Here is a 13897-nt window from a genome sequence, read left to right as displayed (position 1 = left end):
TGTTGGTAAATTAGCTACTTTATTTGGATTGTGAAAAAGCCAGCCTCTGAAGAAATACAGAAAGTGGCAAGGCCAAGGTCCAGGCCCCACGCTCAGCCCTGTTGGGACTCACCCTGGAGTCAGAGTGCAGCAGAGCCTGTGGGCGAGCGTGACTGGCATCCTTCACCCTGCGGCCTGTCCCTGTCAGACGCATGGCTTCCCTGGTGGCCTGTACACGGCTCGCAAAGAGATGTCCTTGAACACAGGCCAGTGTCGTTGGGTTGTGGCTCAGTTGTCCTCCTTTCTAGTGTGAACGGTGCCCCATGGGTCCCAGGAGCAGTTTTATGAATGGTGATAAGTGGACATGCTTTTTGTAATTTCTCCTTTTGGGGGAAGCAGTGATGTGGAAAAGGCTGTTTTCATTTAAAAGGAGTTGCTGTAAAGCCATGAGGAAGGTAAATAGCCAAAATTCCTTAATCTGGTGGCTAATCCACTGATAGAAAATAGTGTCTCGTGTACTTGCTGAAGAGAGCTGATCCTCAGTAGAGGTGGGGGCTGGGAGGTGCAGAAACGTCAGAGAAACCCTATATTCCTGAGATAATGTGAAACAGAAACATGGACCTGTGGGCTCAAGGGACCAAAAGCTCATTCCGTTGTTTGCAGCAGACTGTGGGATTAAGGGGAATGGTTAAAAAGACAGTTTCTGAGCCTAGAGAGATGGGGAGGAATTTCTTTAGAAATTTCATTTTTTTGTATGGATCAGCTGCGTGTGATCCTGGGCACATTAGCATGTTGGACATCTGCGTGAGAGGGAATCTACTCTCCTTCCCCTCTGAAGCTCAGGCCGTGAGCTTTTAGTCACTGTTAGACCAGGACTGGGGTGGGAAGGGGAGAAACCAGACTGTTTCCTTAATTCCCATCCCTGCTGCCTGTTGAAGCCAGGAGGCTTCCTCCCTCCCAAGACCAGCTGGTGGGGGCTGACCCCTCCTGTCTGCCCACCCCCCTCTCCCTGCCCCACCATCGTTTTAAGTCCCCCAGGTCCAAGGCCCAAGCTGGGGTGAGTGTTCCTCACCAGCTAGGCAGGCTTGTCCCCAGATACGGCTGCCCTTTGGCCTTGGGGACCTGGGCTGACAGGTGCAGGACCTGTGTTCTGTGCATTCTCACAGCACTCAGGGCCGGGCATTTGTCCATCTAGTACTCAGATAACACCTACGGTGTGCCAGGTGCTGTCTGGGAGCAGGAAGACAGTAGTGAGCAAGAATAAACAAAAACCCCTGTCCTCACAGTGCCAGCATTCAGACTGATGACAACAGGCCGCTCAAGGCCAGCGTTTATACCCTCTGACTGGAAGGCTCCTGTACCACAAACAGTTAGGTGCTGGGCAGTGGCTGGGGCCAGGAAGTAGAGGCTTGAGTGGTGGGAAGGGCTGGGTTCAGACCAGCAGCCTCTGTCCCCAGGGGGCTGTGCTGGCCCCTCTTGGCCCCCCAGTCACCCCTGACGTGTGGCAGCAGGCTGGCCGGGACACCATCAGCAAGGCAGGGCCCTGCAAGCATGCACATGTGTGAGCACACACACATGTGCACACACCAAGAGACAAAGCGGAGCTGGCAGGAGACAAGGCAGAGCTGGGGTGGGTGGTGGCGCCCAGCAGCCCCACTTTGTTTTGATAGCTCACAAGACCCCACAGCAAAGAGATTCCCCTTTTATTGCATCTGTTTTAGATCTTTAGAATCTGAGTGAAGTCAAAACCATGCTACAGGGGAGATTAATTCCACATTTTCCATCTTTGAAATGAAACCAAAGGAAAGTTAGACATTCTGCGCAGCACAGTTGAGATCAGGGGTATTGAGCCAATGGCCAGCCCAAAGCCTTTCCCCCACCTGGCACAAGTGTCCCCAGTAGTGTGACTGGGTGACTGCGCCCCCCTCTCCCTGAAACCCAGGGCAGCTGGGGCCCCCCCCCCATACCCTGCAGTAATCAGGCTCCTGTGTTAGCAGGGAGGGGGCTGGAGAGCCCCAGTCCCACCAAGGAGACCTCCTGGGGGAGCCCACATCAACCACGATCTGGGAAATGATTAAAAGGAACTTTTCGGCCAGGCGCAGTGGCTCACGCCTGTAATCCTAGCACTCTGGGAGGCCAAGGTGGGCGGATCGTTTGAGCTCAGGAGTTTGGACCAGCCTGAGCAAGAACGAGACCCCATCTCTACTAAAAAATTAGAAAGAAATTAGCTGGACAGCTAAATATATATATATGTGTGTGTATATATGTATATATGTACATATATGTATGTGTTTATATATATATGTGTATATATATGTATTTATGTATATATACACATATATATATAAAAATTAGCCGAGCATGGTGGCGCATGCCTGTAGTCCCATCTACTTGGGAGGCTGAGGCAGAAGGATTGCTTGAGCCCAGGAGTTTGAGGTTGCTGTGAGCTAGGCTGACGCTATGGCACTCACTCTAGCCCGGGCAACAAAGCGAGACTCTGTCTCAAAAAAAAAAAAAGAAGGAACTTTTCATCACAGGAGAACTTTAAGAAGCAGCCAGGCTACCACAGGCATCGACAGCCGAGACCCTCCCAAACCTGACCACATCTTTGGGGCCCTCATTGATCTGTATCTATGCCCAGGGCTCCCCCAGCATCCCAGAGCTCAGCCAGGGCAATGGCTGGGGGAGTCATGTTGCCTGGGGCGTACCCCTGTGCCCGGCCTGACACAGAGCAAGTGTTACATACGTATTAGCTGTTAATATGAATATTGCAGTGGCTCTATGAGAGTTGCATTTGACAGACAAAGAGACTAAAGCCCTGAGTCACATAACTTGTCCAAGGCCACTCAGCAAATTAGTGGTCAAGTTCACATTGGAACCCAGGCCGTACAGCTGAGGAGCCTGTGTTCTTAACCACACAGGACAAAGGTTCCCCACTGGGCGTCAATCTGATGGCATTTTCCAAGGCCCCCACACCCACGCTGCAGCCATACCATGCCGGGAGGGGAGGAAGGCAGGCGCTGGAGCACTGGGGCTGGGGCAAGGAGGCTCCCTGGGGCAGAAGAGCTGGAGCAGGCCTCAGGTAGGTGGGCGTGAGAGGGGCAGTAGTGACAGGTGGCAAAGGGCCTGGATGGTCACATGAATGCCACGCCACGGGGTCTGGCCTTTATTTTTGAGCTCTTGGGTAGGAAAGGGATATGGAGATGTAAGGAGGGCAGGGGTTAAAGGGTGACCCAGGAGCAGAGCAAGGGGAGCAGCCCGAAAGCCGAGGTGTGGGAATGGAGATTGAGAGAAGCAGGCAGGAAGTGAACTCAAGTGCCGAGGGGAGCACTTTGGGCCTCCAGCCCTGATGGACGTTGGGAGGCCTCGTGCGAAAGGAGCCCAGCAGAGGCAGGGGTGGCCCGCCTGAGTCTGGCAAGGACACTGCTCTCAGCAGAGCCCTGACATGACTGCCCCTGCCGATGGAGCCCCAGCCAGCCCAACATAGCAGCCAGAGGGGCCTGGGATAGCCTGGCCCTGCTGTGCCCTTCATCCTACCGCCCTCTCCCAGGCTTCATCCCAGTCCTGCCTCTCCTTTCTCCCTGTGTGTGGCTCCCTGTCTTGCCCCATCGGACACTGATGCCCAGGTCTCCTGGCCTCCCTACCAGACTGCCAGCCAGGGCCATTGTAGCTTCCCTCACCTCTGTACCCCCCAGCCCAGGCAGAGTGCTTGGTGAGACATGTGGCTAGATGTCGGCTTTCTGCCTCCATCCTTCCTCGCGGCCCAGCCACCCTGCCCATCTCCACGCCACCTATCTTCCAGCTCATAGAGGAGCCCCAGGAGGGGAACCTCCACTGTAGAAACCAGTGCCATTCACCGAAGAAGGCCTGGGCACCACCTAGGGCTCTACTTAGAGCAGGACACAGACATGGGGAAGTGCCCTGGCCCATGGGGAAGTGAACAGGGGGGGCCGCTGGGAAGAAGGTCTGCCCCAGGGCTGGGGCAGTTGGGGGTCAAGTAGGGAAGCCTTGAGTGAGGCCTGCACATGTGGAAGTATTTTTAAGGATCTAGCCAAATATCTGAGAAATGCCGATAAAGTGGCTGACTGATCACCCTTGTTCTTTCCTCCCTCTAAAATGTCATTTGCTGTCAGGAGGGTGGAGCAGCTTTGCCACCAGCCAGGACAGGACTGGTGCTGAGGCCGCATCAGTGCCTGGAAGCCCTGAAGAGCCAGGGTCTCGTTTGCTGCCCATGGTGGGTTCCTTACAAATGTGTGGAGTGAATGATGTTTTGGATGCCCCCGAGGAGGGTGGTGAGGGCCTGTCGGAGTCCCATAGCCCCCGGGGTTTTGGAGAAGTCATGGCTTTAGCTTCCCTGCCACGTTTGCACATGGGTGCTTGAGGGAGGCCTTCAGCAAAGGTGGTGACAACAGTGGCTCTGGGAGGAGGAGCAGCTACTGGAAGGGACCTGGCCCTCAGGATGCACCCTTGGTCTGTGTTCCTAAGTGCCAGTCCGCTCCCTTCTCTTTTACCACTTGTAGGACCAGGTGGCTTTAGTCAATTTCTGGGCCAAGCCTCTTCTCCCAGAGTTCATTCTGGAACCAGCACTCTACAAACTGGCCACAGACGTGAGGGTGCACCCTCCTTCCTGGCTGTCCCTGCTCAGCCCTGTGAGCCTAGTGAGACAGCACAGGGAGTGGAGGCTTCCCCATTCCCTTCCCTTTTGGGCTGAGGGCCCTGGGACCCATTCCTCTGTGGCCACCATATCTCTCTTCCCTGCTCAACCACTCAAGGCCAACCACGCTGGCCTCCTGTCAGTTCCAAGAATGTGCCTCAGGGCCTTGGTGCATGCTGTGTCTTATACTTGGACAGCACTTGCATCGGCCCATCTTGTGTTCTTTCCTGACAGAAGCCTTCCTCAGAGTTAGTGCTCTCTTTCCCAGGTCTGGTGGCCCCGCCTCAGCCCCAGAGCAGGTGAGTGAGCTATGGTAGGAGCCTGGGCTGCCCTCGGAGCTGAGTCCCTGTGGGCCAGACACACGCTGCTCTAGTTGTCTCTGCCTTCGCCCCAAACACAAAGTGAGAAGGGGGTGAAAAAGAGGCCTTAAGAGGAAACAGAAATGAGAACTAGGAGAGCTGAGAGAAAAATCCAGGACAGCCCACCTCAAGAGGAAACCAGGCCAGGGAGAAAAAGAGGCCTGTGGGGCTGAAAGAAGGGAAGGTCAGAATGGGAGACAGCGGGGAGTCTGGGGAGTAGGTGGGGAGTCGGTGGTGAGCAGGAGAAAGGAGGGACAAAGCAAAGGCTGCACAGCCCAGGGAGAGCGCCAGGCGTGGCTGGAGTGGGAGAATGTGGGCATGAGGACTGTGCATCGCACCACGAGGCGTTAGGGGCGGCTGGGTGAGTTGTGCCTGCCTTCCTCACTGCACCCTCTCTGGGAGCACTGGGCTCTCCCCTGCTCTGTGCCATGCCCAGAGAAGCACTCTTCCTGGACCTCTGCAGAGCCCATATAGGGGTGTCACACTGCCTGTGCTCCTCACCAGTGGCGGACTCAGTGCAGAGGCCCTGCAAACCCCCTTGGGCCTCTCCCAGGTGCCTGAGTCGCACACCTCAAAGGAGCTGAGGCTCTCCCCTCGGCCATGTTGGAGGCTGAATGGAGATACATGAACCCAGGCTCTGTTGCGTGCGGGACACGTGAACTGGCCAGTTTCGGCATGGAGGACAACGTGGGAGCTGGTCTCAACTGTTTGGCTCCCAGAGCTCCATGGGGCCTATGGCAGGCCTTCAGCAGACACCTAATAACTTGCTGCTGGTAGAGAAAGACGCATTCGAGGTGGTGAGATGCAGAGTAGGGACGGCTGTCAGAATGTCCCCAGTGTTTTCCACTTGGAGTTAGGGGCCCAGGTGCCAGACATGTCGCTGAGGATTGGCATTTTGGTGCAACTTCTTTGGGCATCACTACAATCTTTAAGGGACTAAAAATAAAAGCCTGTCACTTTAAAATCAGTTCTTTTATACCATGCTCAGAAGGCCCTTTAGGGTGTTACATAAAACGTCTTACAGTCTTGAACTGCGAGTGAGAGAAGAGGCACTCGCCCTGTTAATGTTGCCCCAATAGGAGACAGATCACAATGTCTTCTCTCCCCTGAGCAGGAAAATTAGGATTCAAATAGAATGTCATTGTTTGGCCTCTCCTGGGAGGATTTTCCTTGGAGAGTACAGGCGGGTGAGTCATGCTGGAAACCCCGCCTCTTGGCCTGAGCTCCTAGACCCACTGTCCAGCTATGGAGAGCCAGCCTAAGCTGGCCTCCACCATGCTCTTGCTTTTGGTCCCCAGCACCGCATCACAGCCCAACCCAGTTTGGGTCACTCGGGTTGGGCCATCCCTCCCTCGTCACTGAGGAGTGAGGCTGCTTTCCAGGGGATGTTAGCAGCGTCACTGACATCATCCTGAGCCCGCAGGCCCTCTGCTCGCTGGCACTGGATGCTCATCCCCAGCATCCAGGGGCCTCGTGGATTCACTGCTGTCTTGCCCACGCCCGCTCCCTAGCTGCCCCATAGTGAGGATCTCAGCAGTAGTAGTCTCAAAAATGCAAAACAACTCTGCTGCTGGCAGACCACCCGTGCCTGCCTGGTCCTCTCTCTGGGGGGTGTCGCACTCAGCCTGTCCCATCTGGAGCCCATCTTCTGCCTCTCCCACAGGGCCAAGTCCTCGGCCTGTGTCCTCAGCCTCAGGGAATGTCTCCTTCTCTCTTGGATCCCCTGTCTGACTCACCACCAGGTGGTGTTGGTTCATTCTTTATGGGTATCTCTGGTTTTGTCCACTTTCCTCCCTAGCTCCCACCCCCACCCCGACCAGCTGGAGCCACCATCATGCCCTCTCATCTCTTTCTCCACCTCACCTTCCCACAGCCCCCTAGTCACTCCCTAGATCATCCCCATGTAGCAGCCAGAGGGGTCTCAAACCCGTTAACCTAGGACCCCCACCAGGACCCCCCTGCTGCTCTGAGGGTAAAGATGGAGCTGCCTGGTGTGGCCTGCTGGGCCCAGCCCCATCTCTTGCCTTCTATGAGGCCTGCTGTCCTCATCAGCACATGAGCCTCCTTTGGTCCAGCCCTCCTGCCCCTTACCTTCCCTCCTACTTCAGGGCCTTCATACACTCTTCCTTTGGCCCTGACGCTTTTCCTGCCCCTCTAGCCTGATGAACTCCTCCCCAGCCTCTGCTCACTCCTCACCTCCTCAGTGCCACTTCCTCTGGCTCTGACCAGGCCAGACCTCTGCATTCTTCCCAGCATGGCCCACTGGCCTGCATTTGTGTCCTTGAACCAACATGCACCTTATGGGCCCAGCTGAGTCTGTACCATTGTCACCCTTGGCCAGCATGGGGAGGTGTTCAGTAAGGATTTGAGTGAGTTGAGAGAGTCTAGGGTAGGGGTCAGCAAACTTTTCCTTAAACAGTAAATATTCTAGGCTTCGTGAGCCATAGAGACTTTGTCACAACTACTCAGCCCTGCCGTTGTAGCCAAAAAACAGCAATAGACAACACATAAACCAGTGGGCATGGCAGTAAAACCCTATTTACACAAATGGGCATCAGGCTGTAGTTTGCCAACCCTTGGTCTAGAGAAACAACAGAATGCATTCGATTGCAAACAGTGTTTTGAAGACCAAGGTTTTCCATGAGAAGGGCCATGGTTTCCTGGAAATTGCTGTTAACAGAGTAGGAAAAGGTGGTTAAGAAATAAGATCCCAGGTGACCCTCTAACACTTGTGACTTTGAAGATAAAACTTCAAAGTGGCCCTGATGACCACACCTCAGCAGGCTCCCCAACTTGAGGGCCCTGAGCCTGGGAGGGGAACAGTATCAGGTGAGGGTGACAGTACCCAGGTATGGGGTCCTTATTTTGGCTTCCTGTTGCTCCAATTTAGGGAGGGAGGTGCTTGTTTAAAGTTGAGCCCAGTCTTTGAAGGGGGATGAGGCACCTAGTAGTGACCTGGGCAAATCCCACAGCATGTTTTGGAGCTGATCACTTATGCTACACTGACACAAGCACCACAGTGAGAGAAGCCTTCCAAAACGAAGGCATTAGGGTAGTTTCTCACTGCATGTATATTAAGAGGTTCTTGTCAGTATGTCCTTTTTGTTCCTATAATACTGCCTTTTCATGGTTCAAGTGAATTATTCTCAGGACTTTTGTGATAATTCCAAGCCTAAATGTTTAGCCAGGTAAGAGACTCTGCTTTTCAGGGGGAGGTGACATCCGAGGCCTGGGAACTGCCTCTGAGATTGGCCTGATGGTGTGAGGGGGGTGCAGGGTGTCCCTCAGGGCTATGCAGTCCTGCCTCGGTCTGGAAGTGGGGAGCTTCTGCTCATTCAATCTGAGTGGCTGGGCCAGGCAACCTGAAGGAGGGTAGGGGGGGCCCCCACTGGGGAGGGCAAATTTCTCCTTAGGCCGCTTAGGTTTGGGCATCGGGGCTGGAGGTGGGAGATAGGGGACAAGCAGGTCTCCTGGGGCCACATGACCAGCAGGCGTCTCCTCAGGTATGCTTGACGACGGAGACAAGGCCAAGATGCATGCTACCCAAATGCTTTAGCATGCACTCTGAAGCCAGGCCCCAGGGCTCACACCCCAGGTTTGTTGTTTGTGTGCCGTGGGACTTTATGCAAGTTGTTTAATATTACTGCGTCTCAGTTTCCTTATCTGAAAAATGGAAATGATAAAAGCTCCTACCCTGAACGGTTGTTGAACTATGCTTGGCACAATATGAGTGCTCTGTGAACATCGGCTGCCAAAGGAAGCCTGGGGAGCTGTGGGTGTCAGGAATCATTAGAGCGACCCTCCAGAGCCCGGTCCTGGGACCTCCCGCTAGTCTCCCTCAAGTCTGATCTCCATCCCCTGATTACAGAGAGGACTTAGTACTCGGCTGCCAAGGTGGCTTAGAAGCCAGGGAGAAGGAAGGAGCTGCCTGGTTCCTCCAAGGTCAACAGACAGCAGAGCCTCACTATGGAAGACTTTGGACCTCAGAATGAAGGAGTTCTGGGAGATGGGCCATCTTCCCTGGCCACCTTGCCTGGACAGGCCTACCCAGAAGCCAGAGCCGGCTCCCCAACCCTTTCTTCAGTTTCCCTTTACTCTGCCCGAAAGTCAGAGGCCCATGGACACCTGTATCACCCGGGCACCCGACCCAGCCTGCACCTCCTTGGGGACTTTCTGAGGGGCTGGGATCAGACCTATGGCCCCTGCTACTCTGTATAGAGCAAGGTGGGAGGCAGTGTGGGTCACGGGCTGCTTGGAAGATCAAATTCTCATTTGCCCTTGAATAAAAGAAAGTCAAGGCTGCTGGGATGTGGAGTAGGAACTCAAAGACTGCAGAGGGGTTTGCCTGTAAAGTGCTTCTCCTCACCCTCCAGGGCAGGTGTGGCCCTGTCTCCAGACCGTCAGGCACTGCGTGGCAGAAGGAGAATTCCCAGGCGGACAAGCACGAGGCAAGCCTGCGTGCCTTGGCCTGCTGGGGGTGGGTCGCCGGCATGGCCCCAGCTCCGCCGCATGTGGCAGTGGGTAGTGGGGGAACAGTAGTGGCCTCTGGACACCAAGGCAGCATGTATTTACTGAGCCCTACTGTGCTCTTGACACTGCTGTGGGGATGTAGTCACCCTTCGTTGCTCTGATCTGACAGGAAAAGGTCACATATACTACAAACAAGGCCACATGATATGGCCCCAAAGCAGTCTTGGCCAGGGATGCAAAGACGGATGTGCCCCACGTGCTGTCCCAGATGCTCTCTTCTCCACCCATAGGACCAGCGCAGCCCCGTAAAGCACAGTTGCACTGTGGTGGCCTGTCCTGGCTGCCTGTGGCCTGAGCAGACTTCCTGCAGGTGGCTGCCAGCTTTCCCGCCTGTCTATGCCACCAACCCTGAGTGTGTCTGACCTTTCCCATTTGGATGCCCCTGATGGCGGCCCCACTGGGGGAGCCCTTTCCCTGGTAGAAGGGAGGCACATCAGCAAAATTTGAGGATGGGATTTCCAGGTTTCATGTTATGAATGATAACCATTTTCTGTGAAAATGAGGCCCCTTGCTTTACTGGAGTAGGATTATTAACAAAAATACATGGAGCAGAGAATGCCAGACAGCAAGCATTCTAATGTACAGAAATCCAAAAAGCATCCTCTGCTCCCCAACCCTCTTCCAGATCAGAGGGGGTTGGTGGGATCAAAAGTGGCCACGAAGTGCCTGGTGATGATGGTGGTCACCACCTGGCACCTTGGCAGAGTAGGCTTGGGGGCAGAAGGGACAGGGGAAGCAGAGGCCAAACACAGAGATGACGTGTCTTCCCAGGCTTGGTTAGGCAGGGGAGAAGCTGGAGAGTGGCAGGGAGGGGAGGTGGAGGATTGAGGGGTGGTGGATTTTTTAAAAGCCTGTTTGTCTATAACATGCCCCCTCAAAGCTTGGAAAGGAAGGCCCCCCACCTGGGTGGCACCCTTCATCCAGGGGCTGGTTGGGAAATCGTTGATGCTTCTTTGTTCAGAGAATGTAACGTTGACAGATGTAATGGGCACATCCCCACAAGTATGGGCCCTTTGCGGAACTGGCCCAGCGCATCACCCTGTTTTCTGGGCGCACTATCTCCATGTTTAGAAAGTGGGTTCCTGTGAAAAGTGTTTTAAGAAATAAAGGCAAAAGAGGAAAAGCAGCAGGCTCAGCTCTCCCACTGTGGCCTTGAGTTCAGGGCCATTGGAAAAAGTCTGGATAAAGAATGATTTTGGCTCTGTGAGTTTCACGGCAGCCAGTGGAAACTTCCAGGAATGCTGCCCCAGGCCAGCCGGGGGCTGTTTCCGCCACCACTTTTACGAGATGCAGACCCCCTCCCTGGCTAGCTGGCCAGCACAGCAGGGCTGTGATAGTCTCTGTCAGCTCAGCCTCTCAGGGTGCAGTTCATGTTCCATGGGCAGCAGTTTTGCCACGCTCTGTCCTGTGATCCAGGGTTCAGAGCCCTCACAGCCCCCGCCAGCTCCTTTGAAGGGGCCAGCCACCAGGCGGAGCACCCTCCATGGCAGCTGACACCCGTGCGGGATGCTGTGAGAATTTATAGCAGCCTTAGAGGGGAAACTCCCTCCCAAAATGTTTCAATGTTTTATTAAACGTATGAAAGGAAAGTTTCCTTTCCACTCGACCAAGGCCCAGAGCCTTCGTGCAGCCCTGGGGAAGGGGGCAAAACTGCTTGGGAAAGTCCGTAGGTGAAATTAATCTGATCCTTCTGAAGCCTGTAGGCCACACAGTGCAGGAATCAGGCCTGCCGTGTTCACAGCGGACTCATCCAGTGGCTCGTGTGGGCCTGGCATTCCCTTGATGAGGGAAGTGATGTGATGGGCAGAGCCGTTCCAGCCAGTGTGAGCCAGCCCCTCTATGGGGAGCAGTGGGCTCCCAGACACCACTGCCCCTCGATCCAAAGCCAGAGGAGGTGGGCAGGTGTTTGCAGCCTGTCTGGGAGCCCTGTCTGCAAGACTGGCCCCTGAAACATAAGCAGCACCAGCAGCTGGGGGCATGTGGCAGGCCAGGTGGCAAGGTCCACAGGCGAGCCATCGTGCTGGGTATGTAAGAGAGACCAGGGGAGCCAGGGCTCAGCCTGGAGAAGGCAACATGACAAGCATGGTCACAGTGGCCAATGTGGGCCGAGCTCAGTAAGCGCTGGGCACGCTGAGTTTTACCTATGCTATGAGCTTGGTGTTGTCCTTCCCACTCAGAAGGAAATGGGCTCAGAGTTGCGTTGTCATTTGCCTATGATTGCCCCAGGCCTAACCCCTAGATGGCACATCCTAAGGTAGTCCTGACTGGACTTGGACAGGCAGAGACCTTCCTGGGCTCAGGTGACTCACCCCCTAGCCTTTCTCCTCTGTCAGCATGGGAGGCCCTTCCAGGTGTGGAGTGCCTTCATTTGCTTGTGTAATTTTCTTACCTCTGGAATGGAGATGGTTGATGGTCTCCAGCTGTTTATGGGCAGAGCCTGGCCCAAACGAGGAAGCTGGGTTTGCTCCAGGACTCCAGTCTAAATGCCAGACCACCAGGGCTGGGAATTCCTGACCCCTTGGTTGTCTTGGGAAATGACCAAGGGCTGGGGACCTGTCATCTGCTTTCCTGCGCTTCCTCCCCCTGCCCACAAACATCAGAGGTCAACCATACAGAGCCAGGAGGAGGGGACATGAAGGCACGGGCTGTCCAACAGCCACCAGGGACAAGGGGCCCGGCAGAACCCCTGGGCAGGAAGAGCTGGCACCTGACATTTGGGCGGTGGGCTGAGGCAGCCGAGTGGGAACTGGCCAAGGATGTCGGTAGGGCAGCCCAGGGGCCCCTCCATCCTCTGAGCCTGACCTTTTGTTTTGCAGACAGTCTCCATCCTGGAGCAGCGGTTGACACTGACAGAAGACAAACTGAAGCAGTGTCTGGAGAACCAGCAGCTAATCATGCAGAGAACAACACCGTGATTGGGGGAGCAAGAATCAGGAGCTAGGTCAATTCTGGGGGGGTGGCAGGCCAGGGATTTGTACTGTGGGACTTGGGCATATAAATAAAGGGGATTCAACTTTGTGGGAATCACATCCATACCGGAGCCCCAGGATTATGCAGTTCTGCCCTGCACCCTGCTGTTTGCACCGGGTGGCTCCCCCAGCAGCCAGACATCTCCGGCAGACAGGGCCACACAGAAAGGAAGCTTAAGGCCCAACTGCCAGGCCCGTGTTTCACTTAATGTGCAGGAGCCACTTGAAAATGTTTGCCACCTCGGAGTCCTAAGATTATAGCTCCTGCTCTGAAGGAAGTGGTCCCAAGATGCCTTGCTTTTCACTCACCTTACCATCCGGACATGTCACTGGCTTCTCCCACCCCTGCCACAACTTAGGAATTGACTACTTATTGGTTGGATGAGCTGGGAATTTTCTCCTAAATCTGACCAAAGGCCCAAAGTGGGCCCATCCAAGTCAGGCCTGTCCAGGAACAAGCCCTCTGGAGTGGGGGGTGACTTTGCGATGGCCTTGGTTTTTGATCCACACGTTCACTGGGGCCTGGTGGCTTCCTCCTCTCTGCATGCGTGAGGGCAAAGGAACTGAAAATTAAAACTGACTTTATTGCACTTGTTGCAGGAATGGCTTGTCCTGGGTCGGACCTAATCAGTTCTCCTGTCCCCAAGGCCCATAAAGGGAGAATGAAAATGGTGGCTTCGGAGGACCCCTGCCAGGACACCCTTGTTTGCAGCTGTTCAGGGTGTTGGGGGAGTGAGGGCAGCCAAAGCCCCACAACCACCCACCTCCCTCTGGCTGCCCCAGCGGCTGCTTCTGTGGGACTTGGAGGCCTCAGCACCCGTGTTTCCATTTGTCCACATGGGTTCCACAGGCTCCTCTGCATCTGTGCTGTGGAAGCTGTGTTTTCCATACGTCTGCGTGTCACCCATGCCTTTACCCTTGGCTTCTTGGGGCTCAGCAAGCTGGGGGAGGGGTCTTTACACTTGCCCTGCCCTGAGGAGTGGGGACAGTATTAGATCTTCCCAGGAGCTGTCAGTACCACAAGCTTAATGGGTTCCCAGCCTCTGTGGCTTCCAGGAAGGAGCAGAGCCTGAATGCCTAAGTGCTTGGACTGACAAGGGGCAGCTATGTCAAGTTCTGATGAACAACAAGAATGGGGAAGCTGCCTTCCCCAGCCTGTGCTGGGTGGGGAGAGAGCTAGAGTCCAGGGTCAGCCCTGAGGCTCTGCCTATTGCCAGCTGTGTGACCCCAACACTGTGACCTAACCTCTCTGCGCCTCAGGTTCTTGTGAAGTGCTGGTGATACCCATTGCTCCAGGTGGTTATAAGGTAGTGCTCCACCACACCTTGCTGGTCCAGACTGGCAGTTAGGGCTCTCAGCTGCCTCGAGAGGTAGTAAGGTCCCTATCCCTGGAGGTTTATCTTTTT

The 13897-nt window shown here is 55.0% G+C and overlaps 1 protein-coding gene across 3 annotated transcripts in view; it reads left to right on the top strand.

Moving 5' to 3' along the window:
• Nucleotides 1-13100, top strand: part of POC1A (POC1 centriolar protein A) — a 71459-nt gene extending 58359 nt beyond the window's left edge. For all 3 annotated transcript variants that reach the window (XM_012643699.1, XM_012643557.1, XM_012643627.1), the window contains one exon: nucleotides 12339-13100. In XM_012643699.1, coding sequence (XP_012499153.1) covers nucleotides 12339-12437 — 99 coding nt within the window. In that variant the 3' untranslated portion in view covers nucleotides 12438-13100. The remainder of the gene's footprint in view (nucleotides 1-12338) is intronic.
• The last annotated feature ends 797 nt before the right edge of the window (nucleotides 13101-13897 follow it).

This window comes from Propithecus coquereli, unplaced genomic scaffold (genome assembly GCF_000956105.1).
Source record: "Propithecus coquereli isolate 6110/MARCELLA unplaced genomic scaffold, Pcoq_1.0 Scaffold1, whole genome shotgun sequence".
NCBI classification, from domain to species: domain Eukaryota; kingdom Metazoa; phylum Chordata; class Mammalia; order Primates; family Indriidae; genus Propithecus; species Propithecus coquereli.
The sequence above is the reverse complement of the archived record's forward strand: the minus strand, read 5'-3'. Positions and strand labels throughout refer to the sequence as shown.